The sequence below is a fragment of the Microplitis demolitor genome, chromosome 3 (genome assembly GCF_026212275.2).
Source record: "Microplitis demolitor isolate Queensland-Clemson2020A chromosome 3, iyMicDemo2.1a, whole genome shotgun sequence".
NCBI classification, from domain to species: Eukaryota; Metazoa; Arthropoda; class Insecta; order Hymenoptera; family Braconidae; genus Microplitis; species Microplitis demolitor.
In genome coordinates this window covers 19,564,227-19,580,849 of record NC_068547.1, presented here as the reverse complement: position 1 = coordinate 19,580,849, position 16,623 = coordinate 19,564,227, and the positions used below count along the sequence as shown (strand labels likewise).

The 16,623-nt window shown below is 31.7% G+C and overlaps 1 protein-coding gene across 1 annotated transcript in view; it reads right to left on the bottom strand.

Annotated features, from left to right (window-relative positions):
- Positions 1-16,602, bottom strand: part of LOC103574560 (protein timeless homolog) — a 92,088-nt gene extending 75,486 nt beyond the window's left edge. Inside the window, exons 1-13 of the mRNA XM_008554030.2 lie at positions 16,150-16,602; positions 15,397-15,550; positions 15,141-15,321; positions 14,906-15,037; positions 14,719-14,814; positions 14,457-14,620; positions 13,434-13,551; positions 12,635-12,894; positions 12,109-12,241; positions 11,834-11,988; positions 10,291-10,584; positions 10,130-10,210; positions 6,331-6,428 (exon numbers count right to left, since the gene is read on the bottom strand). Coding sequence (XP_008552252.1) covers positions 6,331-6,428; positions 10,130-10,210; positions 10,291-10,584; positions 11,834-11,988; positions 12,109-12,241; positions 12,635-12,894; positions 13,434-13,551; positions 14,457-14,620; positions 14,719-14,814; positions 14,906-15,037; positions 15,141-15,321; positions 15,397-15,550; positions 16,150-16,243 — 1,960 coding nt within the window. The 5' untranslated portion in view covers positions 16,244-16,602. The remainder of the gene's footprint in view (positions 1-6,330; positions 6,429-10,129; positions 10,211-10,290; positions 10,585-11,833; positions 11,989-12,108; positions 12,242-12,634; positions 12,895-13,433; positions 13,552-14,456; positions 14,621-14,718; positions 14,815-14,905; positions 15,038-15,140; positions 15,322-15,396; positions 15,551-16,149) is intronic.
- Positions 16,603-16,623: the final 21 nt, after the last annotated feature.

Below are 16,623 nucleotides of genomic sequence, written 5' to 3'. Positions count from 1 at the left end.
CACTACTACTACTACTACTACTCCAGCCTCGCCGACAATCTGCGTCTGCCATGTTTCCGAGCCAAGCGCGCCGGGCGGCATTTACATATCTGTATTATTCAAGCACAACCGTTATTCAATTTATACGTAAGTTACGAATGCACTATTGTTTCAGCGTTGTTGTTGGTAGATCTGCGGCAAAACGTCATGGATTTTATCCATCCAGAAGCTTGCCTCTTCGTTTCACCGATTTCTATTTACTACTACTACTACTAATACAGAGATTTAATATCATTTTCAGCACTGATTCATTCCAACTTGATTAAAATGTCATACATTTAGAATTATAAATCTCATTTGAAGCATATTTGTCGACACAGTAGAACCCGAATAAAAGCCCTATCGAATTACGAAGCTAACTTTTTAACATTATTAAATCAATAATTCATGAGTCATTAATAGTAATTTATAAGTATTTATTTATTCATAGTCTATTATCTGCTATTTATTAAAACACTACCTTATTACTTTGTTATTTGTCTTTATTTGAGGTAATAATTTATTTATTTAAATTTATGGCTGTAAATAATTCTTGTGGTTTTTTTCCGAAAGTCGTAATTTTATTAACTGACATCGAAGTATTGGTCCGAGTTATAGATGGAGGCACAAAACATAAAAAAATAAATAAATAAATAACAAAGCACTAACATCCATTTATAAACTTTAATAACATTCGTTTGCCCGAGGAGACACTGGAGGAGAATTTGCCAGGGAGAGTGCACTAGAGTATGCACCCTCGTGTACTCTATGTCAGTGAAACGCCACCTTTTATACGTCCACGATATTTTTTCGTACCTTTTATTTTTTTTTTCGTTGAATTTCATTTGCTCTTATTTTGTTTTTCTTTATGTGTTTTTAAAAAACAACCGCGAACAAGATCAAATGTGAGCTGTATAGGGGTAAAAATAAATAAAGCAATGTACTCAACTTGCTTTTTAAAAAAAATATAATAAATAAAAGTATAAATGAATAGAGAATTAATATAAAATATTTTATCAGTTATAAAAAAAAAACTAACGAATAAAAATAGTATAATTTCTTTATATGAAATAAATTTTTTTTATAAAAGACCTTTTCATTGAAATGTAATTTATATTTAATAGCAATTTCACATCTACTCATATACGTCACATTCTCAACAGAGTGACAGATAAATATTTGACAAAAGCTAGCTTGTACTGAATTGGTTTGTCAAGATAAAAAGTTAAGAAAAGAATCACCGGGTTGTGGGAATTGCAATTTGATCAGGAGGAAGTAGACGTGACACTTTACTTTACGGATAAGTAAATTGGAGAAGTGGTGGTTTTCTGAAACTGCGGCATCACGCTTTGCCAGAAGTATTACGTATACATAGAAAGGATCAGTATCTAGAGAGCAAGACTATGCCGCTCTGCAATGCTGTCTTATCTTACTACTGAAACTGTGAGAATAGTATAAAGTGGTGTACTGTGACAGTGGTCTGGTGTGAAGATGTGAGTGAGGATTGAGGATCGGTGATAATGTGGGATGCAGACATATGGCTGCAATCGGTCCGAAAAACGTTCGATGAGAATTTCCGCGCTTCTTAGTTAAAGATCTCCAGTTACCTTTAATATTGCTATCTATTTGGGTGAAGGATATTGGAAATACTTTTTCACTAAAAATAGGATTCCAAATTATCCTGGGCTTTATTTCAGTGATCGTCAGTTTGATCGACGATTAGCAGCAACTGCTATTTAATTAATTTTAAATAGCAATTAATTTCTAAAAGACTTTGAATTGAACAATAGTTTAAAGATGCGAAAAAAAGTCAGTATTTTTGTCTCTTAAAAAAAATACATAAACCTGTTTTACGGACAAGGTATTTTTATTTTAATTTTATTATAAACTATCAACAATAGAAAGCTTTTACTATTGTATCGTAGAGCGTAGAAGTTACTCAGCAAAAACTTTTATTAGATTCATCGAGCCAAGTCATCAACGGGAAAAAGAATATAAAAGCTATATACGGGGTGGTTTATTTATAGAAGGTAGATGGTAGAAAGTAAGGTTTGTCTTTAAACGAGCGATTTAAAAACGATATTACAGTTTAATGGGCTGAGTTTCTTGGTCTTTTGTCAATCTCACGTCGTCACGTGTAGGGGGGGGGGGCTCTAAACGACAGAAAATAACAAAGATATTTCCTCCGTAACCATTCACGTGTTGCGATATGTTAACGGTTTAGCAGTAGAAATAAAAAGTTAAGTCGAAGTGATAAAATGTGTTGTAGGGGATAAGTAGACATATATTTATATATAAATATATATTTTGTGTAGGTGTTTAATATGTGTAGATGTAAATCTACAAGTAAATGTAAAACAGCTATTATATTCACGTAGACTCAAGTTTACCAGACGTCCGACCACCATCTCACGGGTCAGGTTTACCAGCGAGTTGTACTTCATCTCCATCTCATGTACTTTGCACAAGGTACAGAAGACACGGAAAATTTACATACCGACCTATTTTACACCACTTTACTGTAGATTAAATCTACATACGAAACAACGGTTGATTTTTTAATAACGAGATTGATAAGCAAAGAAAAAAATTCGATTTCTTTTTTAGCTAACTTTTAAAATATCATTGAACGAAAAAATTCATAACGATTTTATTAAAAAATTTACTTGCTAAATTGCTGCACAAAGTTTTATAAATTTATTAAAAATATTTTCAAGGTATAAAGAAATCTTAATAAAATTTTTATTGAAATACTGCAAAAAATGCAATGACCGTTATTAAATTTTTTAATTTATTTGGAAAAATTTCAAGTCCACATGGAAAATAACTCATTTTAAATACGTCTTTGGAGATAGATTTCCATATTGCTCATATTTATGAAAGCAAATATTGACCCCTTTTCAGTCATAATATTTTTTCTTGTCAAAATAAGTAAACTGTTTTTTTTTGTTTGTGATAAAAAAAATTTTTCATACGCTGCTACTTTGACGAAGCTAACCAAATATTTTTCTAACAAATTCTAGACATGGTTTTGAATTTATTTCAGTGAGTTAAGAACATTGTGTACGTGATTAATATTTATTCAGCTTAATATAGTTTATCGCGCCAGGAGATAAATCGAATATAAAAATTGAAAAAAAAAAAAAAAAAAAAAAAAAAAAAAGTCTATTCAGACATGAATTCAATCAACTAAGAGAATAAAATTACTAGACAATGAGACGTCAACGCTCAATTAAGGTGTGGTTTGTGACAAAATCATAGCCGAGTATGTACTATGGGTATATATACTGGTCTGGTTGTATCGTCCTGGCGAGCACGTCGAATACGTGGTGGCAGGTACGTGACACATGTTCAATGAGGCGCGCTATTACGGTGTTATATGCCAGTACCGAGAGAAGAGAGACCGACATGTGTAGCTACGTGGATACAAATAAGGCTAGCCATAGTGCAGAGGGAGCAGATGAAATCGGATGACGTCGCGATGTACCGCACAATTAACGTCAATCAATACACCAGTGGAGTCCGTTTAAAACGCAACAAGTTGAATTTTTGCACCTAATCCGCCTAGACATAACGTATATTTCATGTTTCAATGAGCATGAGCACATGGCTCTCGTAGCCTTTAATTAAATTGCCTCGTTCCCCTCACTCTCTCTTTATTTTACTCTCTTTCGATTTCAGATTCTCCTTCCTCTACTCTTTCAACCTTCCGTGTATTCTCTCTTTATTCAACAGCCTACGCTACTCCCTTTGCAATACGAACGTTTAGTTGGAATATTGTAGATTTAACAATATTAATTCCAGATACCAGAGTATTCGTTATGTGCACCTGTGCCTTTAAATGTCATCAGTGTAATTTAAATTTATTATGTTACGAAAATGAATTATGACATTTTTATTTTTATAATTTATTTCATTTTTTTTTTTCGATGTAAAAGAAAAAAATATCTGACAATGACTAATTGAATTTAAAGTTTTAAAAGTGTTAGAGATTTAAATATGTATATGATAATATTTTTATATTAAAATGTGATTGCGTTGAATAACGAGAAGAGTTGGTGTAGTTGATGCTAAACACGAAGGATAAACAGGCCAGTTATTCATACATAAATTAAAAGCGCCAAGTGAATACCGGCTGGGGGAGGGCGTTTAATTAAATTTTGTGTCATGATATATGTTACAGTTATTACGCGCAACTACCACCCCCCTTGTCTACGTTTTATAGTGAAATCATGTCTTTTTAAGTTTAACACTTTCTTATGCATACAAGAAAAAAGTAAACACTCTCGCTAAAAAAGTCTGTGGAAACTTTTCCTATGATAATTTAACGACTTTTAAAATATTGCCGAGTGTTATTAAAAAAATATAAATATTTTTAAACGACGCAAATATTGTGTTCTATAAATAAAAAAGATAATGTTCAAATTGTGGTAGTTGCACATTTTAAACACTTACTTTAAGTCGAATGAATCATCTACATATTGCAGTAAAATGCTATGAAAAATTTTCTGTTATAAAAATAGCATTTTAATAATTTAATTTGCCAAATTCTTAAGTTAATTTATGTACATATTGAGAAGACTAAACTTAATATTTAATCATAATATTACAAGTAGAACTTTTTGTACGTTTGATTATGGATGAACGTGGAGTAATCCAAAATTTATAATTTAGACTTAATCCCTTCGGCATTAGCTGTAGCTAATTAATGAATAAAATGTTTAAAAAGTTTACTCGGTTATAATAATGCATAAAGTAGCGGCCATTAGAATAAAAATTCGAAATAATTTATTGGTTACGAGTATTCGAAGTTGATATTTACTGTTATGCCAAATTAATATTTTTTCAGCTAATAAAAATATTAACGTACACATTTAACGAAAATATTTGTTATTCATATAAATTTTAAGCTTCCCGCTGTGAAAGTTGAAAATTTTCAAAAAAAAGTAAACTATTGGTTTCGGTCTGATTTTTGAAAATCGAGTTTTCATCAGATCTCAATATTTCAAGGTCCTAAAAAGCTCTTCTAGATGGACACCCACGTGTGTGTGTGTGAGGGGGGAGGATTGTTTGGAACGAATCAACCGGTTTTTTTGAAGACTTAGATCTGATTAGATTTTGAAGTCGACCGGCCGAGTAGATTACGAGTTATACAAAAAACAAAAAGTAAAAAAAAATGTTTTTTGAGGTTTTTTTCGTATAACTAATCAATCACTTGCCCGATATACCTCGAAATGTAATCAGTTTTAAGTCTTAATGAGCTCTTTTAATTGGACAAAATTATTTTTTTCAATAAAATGTATGTTCTTTCAGTTCAGCAGTTTTTTGAGCTCGAAAACAGTGAAAAGACTTGGAGTTGTCCCTTAGAATCAACCGTTTTTCAGATTTTTTTTTTTTATAGAACACTATGATCACATTTGTCGATTATATGATTTAAATATTGTTGTCAACGACTGACGTTTGTCAGATTCATAGAATAGTTAATCGAAACTAGTTTTAGCAATGTCGGACACATACATTCAGACTGATGACATTCACCTATCTACTCGGTCGCAGCCATGTTTTCAAGCATATATATTGATATATGTATATATAGGTACATATAAATTTATTCACACATGTAAAATTCACGATATGACTTTGTCATATACATGCTCGTGAATTGCAAGCGAAGCGCCTTTGTCTCTTTTACAATATTACCGCCGCTTCATTGGTATCCACGTTGTCGTCGTCATCCTCGTTGTCACACAGATGACTACCGAGCAAGCCACTTTTGTGAGATAATAACTAAACTTGAATTTTATTAAAGTTTCGGCAGCTGAACTCGCGGCAATATTCGCTCGATAATATCTCCTAACGTTTATTATCGTCTATTATCTGTATAATAATACCGAAAATATCTTTAAAGCGACGAACAAGTTGAAGGAAGAAAAGCCGACGAAGATATAAAAAATATCCAATAAACTTAACGACTAAGCCGCTCTCAAGGAAAACAGTTAACCGATGCTAAGAGGTACTAACGATCACCGTAGCAAAGGCAAACAAACTTTAAACTTGCCCACGAGCTGCCAAGTAAAAATATTGTCAATATTTTCTACTGCTACCGTTCTGCTTACGTTTACACGGTTCGTACTCTTATATTTAATATTCAAACACAATTTGCAGCGATACTATTGATTATGAGAACAGTCAATATTTATATAAAAACATTTCCAACTTTCTCCAATAAGTTTCAGTCTTCTTCAATATACGAGTGCTTCTAAGCGTAATAATTATCAACTTTATAATTTAATATAAAAATTAAAAACTCACCACCCAGGTCGGCAAAAAATATTTCACGGAGAGCTAGAAATTCTTCTTCAACTGGGATGTCTGGTTTACCGAAGCAATCATTCTCAGGCCAAACTGCTCTGTAATGAGATCAAAGTTTCCAGACGTTTATTCATTTAAACAACTTTATGTTTATTATAAAAAGGTCTAGGTACTAAGTTTCAATATCTAATTAATGGATAAATATTGTTTTTATCGATTGATAAAATAAAAATTTTGATGTTTCATGAGAGAACTTGAAAGAAAAAAAAAATATAACCAACATTTAAAATAATGAATTTTATAAAATAGAGAGAAAAACAAATCTTATAGATAAAAAGCTCAAGCAGAAATGCAATTCAGACTGTGGATGAAGTCACGGTTATCGAGAAAAACGTTTGGAAATCGCAAAACGCCGAGCGCTCTCGTCCGATCCAATAAGCAATGGCTCAGTTGCCCAGGATGTCATCCGCTGAGTCTCTTTGCCTTGCATTCACTACTACCAAGAACCGCCCGAGCAAACTCCCCAAACCACTATATCCAGCCAACAGCTTGAACGGAATACCTATATAGCAAAAACCAGCATGAATAGGAATCCAACGCCATACAATTCCCATTATTTTACTCACTCTACGTCCCATGACAATGAATCTTCTGACCTGAATCCTCTCATAAGTCACAAAACAAAATTACGTCATTTAATAGAATTAATAAATTTATTAACAAAATAATAAATTAAAAAACTGAATACCTCACAAAATAAAAAATAGTTTAGTTCTACATTCAATTTATTTTATCACTAATTTTGAAAATCAAACAGCCTTGTGTAAAGAGATTAATTAACTCATAAGGTTTATTCAGACCGTTAAAACCTTTTGCCTCGATAAGTATGTGAATGTGCGCATATCATACATATATACACATATATACACACATTCATATTGTGCAACAACAGACGTCGAGATTGCGAGCAAATGATATAAGCTCAAGATTACAGTTGGATACAGACTATGGAAGTATTTGCTTGGCAAACGACAAGCAGATCATTGAAGAAGAGGGTATATATTTATTCTTTGAAGGTTTTCTCTTTACACATTTAGGGGCTGAGCACAGCAAGAGAGGGAGAGAGCCAGTGTGTTCATTAATACACCGTAAGGAATGTACACACTCTGTCGTTTACTTTAATACCCATAATATTAGCATAAATGGATTATTGTTATTATTAATAATATCGTTATAAGCAAAACAATGTAAGGGAAAGGTACATATAGTAGTATATGTATGATAATAAAGGTAGTAGGACTAGACAAACTCAACTAGACACTTTGTCGTTTCCTATCCTCATGTATTCATTGTATGCACAAGCTGCAGAATAACCGGCTTAGATTTCTATTGTCCTTACCTCTAATATCTAATATATATATATATATGTATATATATATATATATATATATATATATATATATATATGTATATATATATATATATATATATATATATATATATATATATATATTATTATTATTATTATTACAGATCATACCTATAATAATATATAGATATATAAGTATGCTCTGAGACTATCTATTGGTCTCTTTTACTCCAACTAAAATATCAGCTTTTGCCATCTCAAACAACTTGGCCAGTAGTACAGCAACTAGCTCACGTTCGCTAAGTCCAAATGGTGCAGTTGAAGTGGTAGTAATGAAACGTGAAGAGGGTCGTCGTAGTGCAGCGACCGATCCTGCCAATAGGTTGCATTATTGAACCAATTTCAAACCAACTTCGACGGCTATATCTACCGATACTTGGGGTAGACTAGTCCTATATCTGGGTGGACCGATTCTACGCTGACTGGAATATACTATTATGTACGGAGAAACGCCCTAAAGCTCTTATATGCGAGAGAAATACTGGATACTGGATAGTCTCCCTTGCTCTATCTGGTCCGCATGACGGTGGCGATGCTCACTGTACGATAACGAGCTTGTCTTACGACAGACATAAAAGCCGGCCGACTTTTTTTTCCCTCGATTTTTTTAATTCTTTGAAAAATTAAATTGCTAGAAATAATTTTTTTTATACGTTCTTTTGAAAAATTTTTTTTTATGATTCAATAAATTTTTTTTCATTTTACGAAAATTGAATGAGTTTTTTTTATGTATAGGGCTGATAAAAATGATAATAAAGGAGGGATAAAACGAATAGGAAAAATTTTTTATAAGAAATTATTTAAAAATACTTTTTTTTAGTACGTTAATGACGTCTGTTTCCTAATAACTTTTTTTTTATAACAACAAAAGTTTAACAGTTGTACGGTAACTGTTTTCGAAGTTTAGTGATAAAAGCACTGTATAAATGATGAAAGTAAGGCGAAGAAGAATGAATAAGAGAAGTGACAAAGAGCAAAGGGCGAAAGCAACTGCATCGATCGTAACGCAAAACCAGTCAACAGTTCAAACAATACCACTATACTAAATGTATATCTATATATATATATATATATATATATATATATATATATATATTAAGTATGTAACAGTACGATATAGTACAGTGAAACACTTGAAAAGTTTTGAGAAACATTTTCTCTCATTCGTGGTATATGTACTAGTACTAACACATAAAATGAGAGAACAGTAGTATATAACACAAGTTGAAGACTTATCTCTTGTTGTCATCCTCCCTTTACTCTCTACACTTCTGTACTTTAACACCTGACACCCCCGACAGCCTTTGAATTTCACTTAACACCCGTCACCGCTACTTGTACTATCCAGCAGCTGCCAAATATCCATGGACAGTTAAATAGTAATTAGTGAACCGAATGACGTTAAAATTAAATCTCTTAAATAAAATTTAAAATCTATTGAGATTTAATTTAAACTATCCCGTACCTCGTTTGTACAAAAAAATATAAATCGATAAGAAACTGTAGAGATAGTAGAAAAAAAAATCACGGTAATAAACTTTTGTCTCAACTAATTGGTAATTAGTAATGATTAAAAAATAAAATAAAACTAAATGCAGCTGGAGAAGAATTTAAGAGAATTGAAATAAAAAAATATAGCGTGTAATCCAGGTTAAAGCTTATTTGATGGACGAAACTTTACGTTTCTAAAGTTACAGTTAACGAGAGAGCACAGTATATATATACATAAATATATAAAATGGTAAGAGATATACGTAGAAAGGAATTAGGGTGAAGAAAGTGTAGCCAATGAGAACAAAGACAAAAAGCTTTTTAACGAAGCTCTTACATCAACTGTAACTTTGAGCGAAACACGGAAATGAAATTTCTCGGTAGCTGGTTTAGCGATAGTTGCGTTAAAAAAAAAGAATAGAAAATAAGAGAGGACAGGTGAACAGAGAAAGATAGTAAACGAATGTACTGAAGTAAATCCCGGCCTCAGTTCACTTTTTACCCTCATTACAGGCTAACCCTTTTGTTTGTGAAAACAATGACGCTCTGGGTGGTTTTCCCCAATACGAGGAAGTGCCTCTTCAGAGAGCCACTCACGTCACACGATGGACTCTATTGTACATACATTGCCACCACTCTACTTTAACTTTCATATAAAAAACTATACTGGGTAAAAAAATGAAATGTAGAACTAGGAGAAAAAGTTCACTGTTTTTTTTCTCGCGTGGTTGCGTGTTTACCTTCTAATGCTATACATTAAACAACTTCACACCGAGCTATGGCTATCATAAACCAAAAGTACAATAGAAAAAAAAACTAAATAAAGGATATGAGTTATAAGAAACAATGACTCGAGTAAAAAATAATAAAAATTTTTACCTGGATGCTCGTAATAGACCCACAGCTTCCTCGAATTCTTTTTTGCGTAGTAATTTCTGAATTCTCTTCATCGCGTCACTCCTGAAAAAATAAAATAAATTGCATATTTTTTAGAGAAAGCAATAAGTGAAAAAAGGGTTAAAATAATAATTTTAACATACTTTTGATCCTCGATCGGCGTATCCAGAGTTGCATCAAAGGGTATGACGTCAGGTATTGTACCGTCTTGCATGACAGCAGATAATTCTGGACCCGCGTCATCCCACCGTTCGTCTAAGCTTTTCTGTATGGCGGTTGTTTGCTCTTTTTCTTTTTCCGGTTTATTTTTTTTCTTAGTACTTTTACGTCTCTTTGCTTTGGATTTTGCTACCATAACATTGCGACTTTGGGCGCAAAAATGCTCCAACATTTTGAGAAAAATGTGGACTGTTGTTATTAAATCCACTAAATAATTTCTAAAAATAAAAAATCATTTCAAGTAAATAAGTAAAAGAGCGAGTAGTTTTGATAGATGGTAAATAAGGACAGATAGGAAGATGAATAATTGAGAGTAACCAGCAGTTAAATATTTAAGCTCTAATGGAACGTTCTGAGAAAGCTGTCAAAGATTATTTTTGGTCGATGATTCTCGAGTCCGGGTATCCAATAATATAAACGATAAAAGTTGTTTATTCCCAAGAGCAAAGCAACGACGGACAGAAAAGGGTCAAGAGGTGACAAAGGGAATACTGGTATGAGTGTAAGCGACGAAGGGTACAATGAAGTGAATGTCGATCGAGAAATCGAGTTGTCCGAGGGTCAAGTTAAAGTAAATAACAATAATAACAATATAAAAAAAAAAGTAAGAGATCTAGAATGATAAGGAAAGGGAGTTACGGTTTTGTCAAACTCTAGATTGGCCACGAGTATGAAAGTCAATATGTCTATGGTCGATAAAACTTCCTGTAAACACTGAAACTTTACCCCCCTCTTGATGTTATGGGTAGTGTCGCGACTTTTAGTGTAGTCAAGAGACCGGTTCTTGTGACTACTATACGCTAGTGTGATATTCATCGATTTTTGCTATATTATTATTATTATTATTATTATTTCTGATATTATGTTACTTATACTAACAGAAAAAAATATAGAAGTACACACTGGTCTGTCTATTAGGCTATTGACCTCGCGCAAAAGTTGAAGAACGAGCACGAGATTGGATATAAAAGCTTCAAAAAGTAGTTTCGTACTTTTCGTTATCGACATCCTCAGCAGACACTTGGAGATACTCGTTTTCAAACGAAGATTAAAGTAATCCGGTGTACTAGAGTCGTCCTAGACTACTACACTACTTCACTTTAATCTCGCAAAACCATTGAGTTTATAAAAGAGGATGCCAGGATAAAAAAATTTAAAAACCATCATAAAAAATTAAACTTTAAATAAAAATTTTCCCGTTCATTATCTTTTGGGAATTTTTGTTTAAAATAAAAATAAATTTATTGTTTTAATAATGGAACTCGAGGACGATAAAACAGTTTAAATATTCAAAGTTTGTCGAGTATTAGAGACAATTAGGATGGGGATAAAATTTAAAACCCGTCGACAATACTTAAGAGAGACACAAGTGCTTAGAATACGATCGCGGCAGTAACAGCAGCAATGGAAGCTGTGATCGTTAAAAGTTATTAGATCGACGGCACAAGTTAAGCATAAGATACTTACCGCGACATTTTAAGCCCATTGTACGATAGAAGCTGCCCGAGTATCGTTTCTCGATATTCCGGTACGTAAAATATGTTGCTTTTAATGACCTTGCTGGAATCTCGTACGCCTTTGTCAAGAGCTTTATCCATAGCGCCCAATGTATGAAGGAGTTCCTGCCAAGAGAACATTTTTATTATTATCAATGCCTCAGATAACGTTTAATTAAATTTTATTTTCACTTTAGCACTCTTCGTTGACTATTATTGTTAAAGAAAAAAAAAAAAAAAAATTACCTGATAAGCTTTTAGAGCTTCATGTAAACGTCGTAACCAAAATGCCGGTTTCTTTTTATCTGCCATCAACAATTCATAATACTGTTCCATTTGTCTTTGTACCAAATAAAAGGTTTCTGTTGAAACTGTTTCACTGTTAAAATAAATATATAAATAAATATCTGGTTACTTATTAAATATGAAAACAATTAGAGTGTTTAAATATGAATTGAAAATGTAATAAGTTGATAAAATGTGTTAAATATATTTAAAGATTCTTTGGTAAATTTTAACAAGTGTACTTCCTACGTGGGTGTGGAGGCTGCCAAAAATAAGTGAAGGAACTAAAAGTAAGAAAGTTTGTACCGAGCAAAATGGGAAGCGACGAGAAACTCGTTGGTAAACTTTGAAAGCATTCTTCCGGGTATGTAGTACGACCTTTCCTAGTTTCATATAAGCAATATACAGAAAAGAAAGGGAGTAAAGGACAGAGCAGAAGAATCTAGAGAGACTGGTGCACGAGAAATTTGTTCGGAACGACACCTACCTCACGTACTTCACCTGAAACTTGTAATGGCGGTTAAACTCCATGAAGAAACGTAATGCCCAAAAGTAATGAATGCCGTCAGACTTATCTGCACTATCTCCAATAATAAAGGACTTTGCGTATCTCATTACGGGATTGTAAGCACCAATGAGAAATTCCACGCAAAATTCTTTCAGAAATAAACGTACACTCAGTGCAGACATGCGTTCCTCTACTGATGGTTCAACAAAGACACGGTTTTTCGGTTTCTTCATCTTGCCCTGATGAAAAAATTAAATAAATAAATTTATAATTTAATTAGGAAATTTAATCAGTTATAACAAGTCAATAACTTAATCTATATGCTAAAATATTTCCCAAAAGTCATATTGATGTTGAACAAGCTTTAAAAAAAGTAACACTCGCCAACAAAAAGAAAATAGAGCTAAAGATGACCTACTTCGAGATACTCGAAGCCATTAACTAAGAGTGAGCTTCATTACGTGCGGGAATATCTCTAATTAAGAGTCGTATTTCCATTTGGATCCAACTTTCAGTACCTGCTGGTATTGCTACTGCAACTTATTTTCCTTATTCTTTTTACTATTGCGCGCTTAATGAAAACTACCGTCGGGAAACTGGCTGCTAATTGAATCAACCCATTCAACAGATTTTTATGACAATTTAACAGCGTACAGCAGCAATAAAAAAATAACGCTACCAATTGTCTGTACCTTTTTTATTCCCATACTTAACTTAATTAATTAGCCTTAACATTACTCTCAAATAAAAATAATAACATGACATAAATAAAACTTACTTTATCACGTGAAAATTCTAGTGCCTCTATTTTTTCAAATGGTTTGTGACATATCATCTGGTTATCACCAATGGCTTTCATATTTTGCACGACAAATGTTCCTCCGAACCGTGAGTGCCTGAAAAAAATATTTTTATTTAAATAACTGGTGGATTTTCATTAAAAGTAGTAAATTTTTTCGTATTAAAATTTAGACAAATAGTTGATGCGAGAAAAAAGTGCATTATAAAAAATGATAAAAAGCTTTATGACTTTTGATAACTCATTTAAAATATTCTTTTCAGTATAAAAAAAAAGTTATGCTTTTATACATTTGATACTCTTTTTTTTAGCATAGCAGTTGGTATTATTTAACATTTCTTGTAATAAAAGCATTACTGTACACTGTACATATATCTGGTATAAAGAAACACAAAAAATGTTGAATACCGTTCATTATGAAAATGTTGCTTGCGCTGGTTCTTCTTCTAGTTATTTCCAACAAGTGGATAAAAGCTCGCTATTCATGCCCAAAGCGATTCTAGTTCACATAACTAGGTCATAATCATTACATTGACACTGACATAAATACGTACATACATACATACATACATATAGATACCACATAAACCGACATACTGAAATAGCATTTCTCTCTTTGCTCACAAAGTATAAAGCATTTTCTCTATTATGAAGATACTTTGTGTGTCTCTGTGCAACGTTTCTCGACTTAACTTTTTACTCCATTTATCCATATAAAAGTAAAAATTATTTTTATCTATATCTAGCTGCTGCAAGAACCAGAGAGGAAAAAAAATGAAGTTAAAAATAAAATAACACCGGATACGTAAGCAGGTAGAATTTATAAAATATTAAAACGGTTAAATAGTAGTAGCGTAGAGAGGAAAATGCACTTTTGAAATATCTTAAATAATGTCAGAGTATATTACATTGTGATATTTATCACTTGAAATATCCCGTGGGTGTGTCGCTTGGTGATGGTAAAATTAAAAATAAAATAAATTAAATATGATAAATATATACCTCGAGCCGCTGTACTTTTTCATTTTCTCCATCTTCTCAGTTATTTCTTTTTGCCTTACAGCCAATAATTTAGCCTCCTCGCGTGCTTTTTCTTCGGCAGTTCTTTCCAGGCCAACTACTGCTAATTTACTGGCATTCTGTTCACGTAGCATCAATGCTATTATCTGAAATTATTATTTAATTATTTTTACAACAAACAATTTAATAAGCAAATAAACAAATAAATGATAAATGAAACAAAAAAAAAACTAAGCAGCAGTACCTCGATAATCTGAACGTGGAATTGTTGCTCACTGCTGTTACTTGCAATAAATAACAGGAGATCAACGATACCCGAGGCATGAAGTGCAAACAAAACCTGCGATTAAATAAAATGAGTGATAAATAAAAAATAACAAATAAGAAACTAGGTAAAGTTTTCTAGTTTTATAACAATGAATTACAACAACCTCATCGTGAACTGTGGCATCATTGTCAGCTCGTTTGTCATTGTCATGTGGAGGTACTTGAAGTACGTTCCTAATTAATGTTAAAATCCTCTCGATGATTAATTCGTTTTCTTCACCTCGTTCGCTAGTGTCCTGATGTCATTATTTATAAAACATCAGATCGGGTTCGAACAAATAAATTATTATTCACTTAAACAAGAGCAATAATAATTCATCGTAATTTATTACTACTTACAATTTTCAATATTTTCCCCAGACGATTACTGACGACGGTCCACAAACGGTCATCAGTCAGTGCTTTCTTATAACCCTGGAGATAGCTGACTAATTGCAAATAATAATTACGATTTGTCCTTTCAGCTGGTAGCTCTTCGTTGTAGAACATCAAAGCTGGACTTGTCAAATTTATCATCAACCTAAAGAAAAAAAATGTAATTTATTAACTTATTTACTTACGACAATCGCAATGAATAAGAATAAAAATATATTACCGTAATAAAACATCCCATAATTCCGATTTATTGGAATGCTGAATTAAAATTTGTATCAAATCTGTCTCTAGAAGCTTTGCTTGACCAAGATAACGACGTACTGTATGAGTGTCATCGTCTCGTTTTAAATATTTTATCAAATCTTTTATTACATCTGTCGCAACAAATAAATAAATTTATTAATTAAAATTAATTATATTTATTGAATTTTCAAATTTAATAATTGTTAATATTAATTTTTTAAATTTGTGAATTTAATCTGCAATTTACGCGGGTTAATTTTTTACTGTCATTTTATTAATAATTTACAAAAAAGAAAAAAAAATAATAAAAATATACACATGCAGAAAATTAAAAAATCTCCAAGTGCAATTTTTCAAAATATATATATTTTTTTTAATTATCTCTTGGAAAAAAGTCAAAAAATTATTAAAAGTCGGCAAACTTGTGAGTGTAAATGTAGCAGATATCAGACAAATTCAAAATTATAAATAAATAGAGTAAATAATTTAGAAATAATATTTATAAAAAATGCACTTATTAATTTTTTAAATGCGCATTTTTTTTAAATTAAATTTTATTAATTATTTATTCTATTTACTTATAATTGTAAATTTGTCTTTGCTACATTTACACTCACGGCGTATTTCAGTATCATTTTATTTCAAATGTTTATTAGAAAATTTAAAAAAACGATATTTAATACAATATTTAATTTAATTTTTTCGTAAATAAAAATAATAATATACGCACTGAGAGCATCAGAGTCCAAATGATAAGTAGCACCATCATAATAACCAAGAGCATCACAAGTTGCCGCCAACTCCGCAGAAATATAATCCGCCATTTTAAATCACTTATTAATTTTCATATAACATATAAAATAAAATAATTTAATTGAATATAAATATAACGAGAAAAAATTATCAAGTGCGCATGAAAGTCAACATGACGAAAAAAAAAAACAATTTGAGAGGTTAAGTTCACCCGGCATCAGCACAATTACGACAATTGTATTTAAATATTTAAAATACCGCAAATTAAATAACATTTGGTAGCGAGATTTTAAATCAAGTAATTAACTGAACACGTGAATCAATTTATTTAATAAAGTTTAAATGATATGATTATTTAAATGAGTTTTAGTTTGACATAACTTTTCACCATACACACAAATGCCAGAGCCAAATGTGACTGACAAAGTGCAACAGGTAGGGAGAAAGCGCG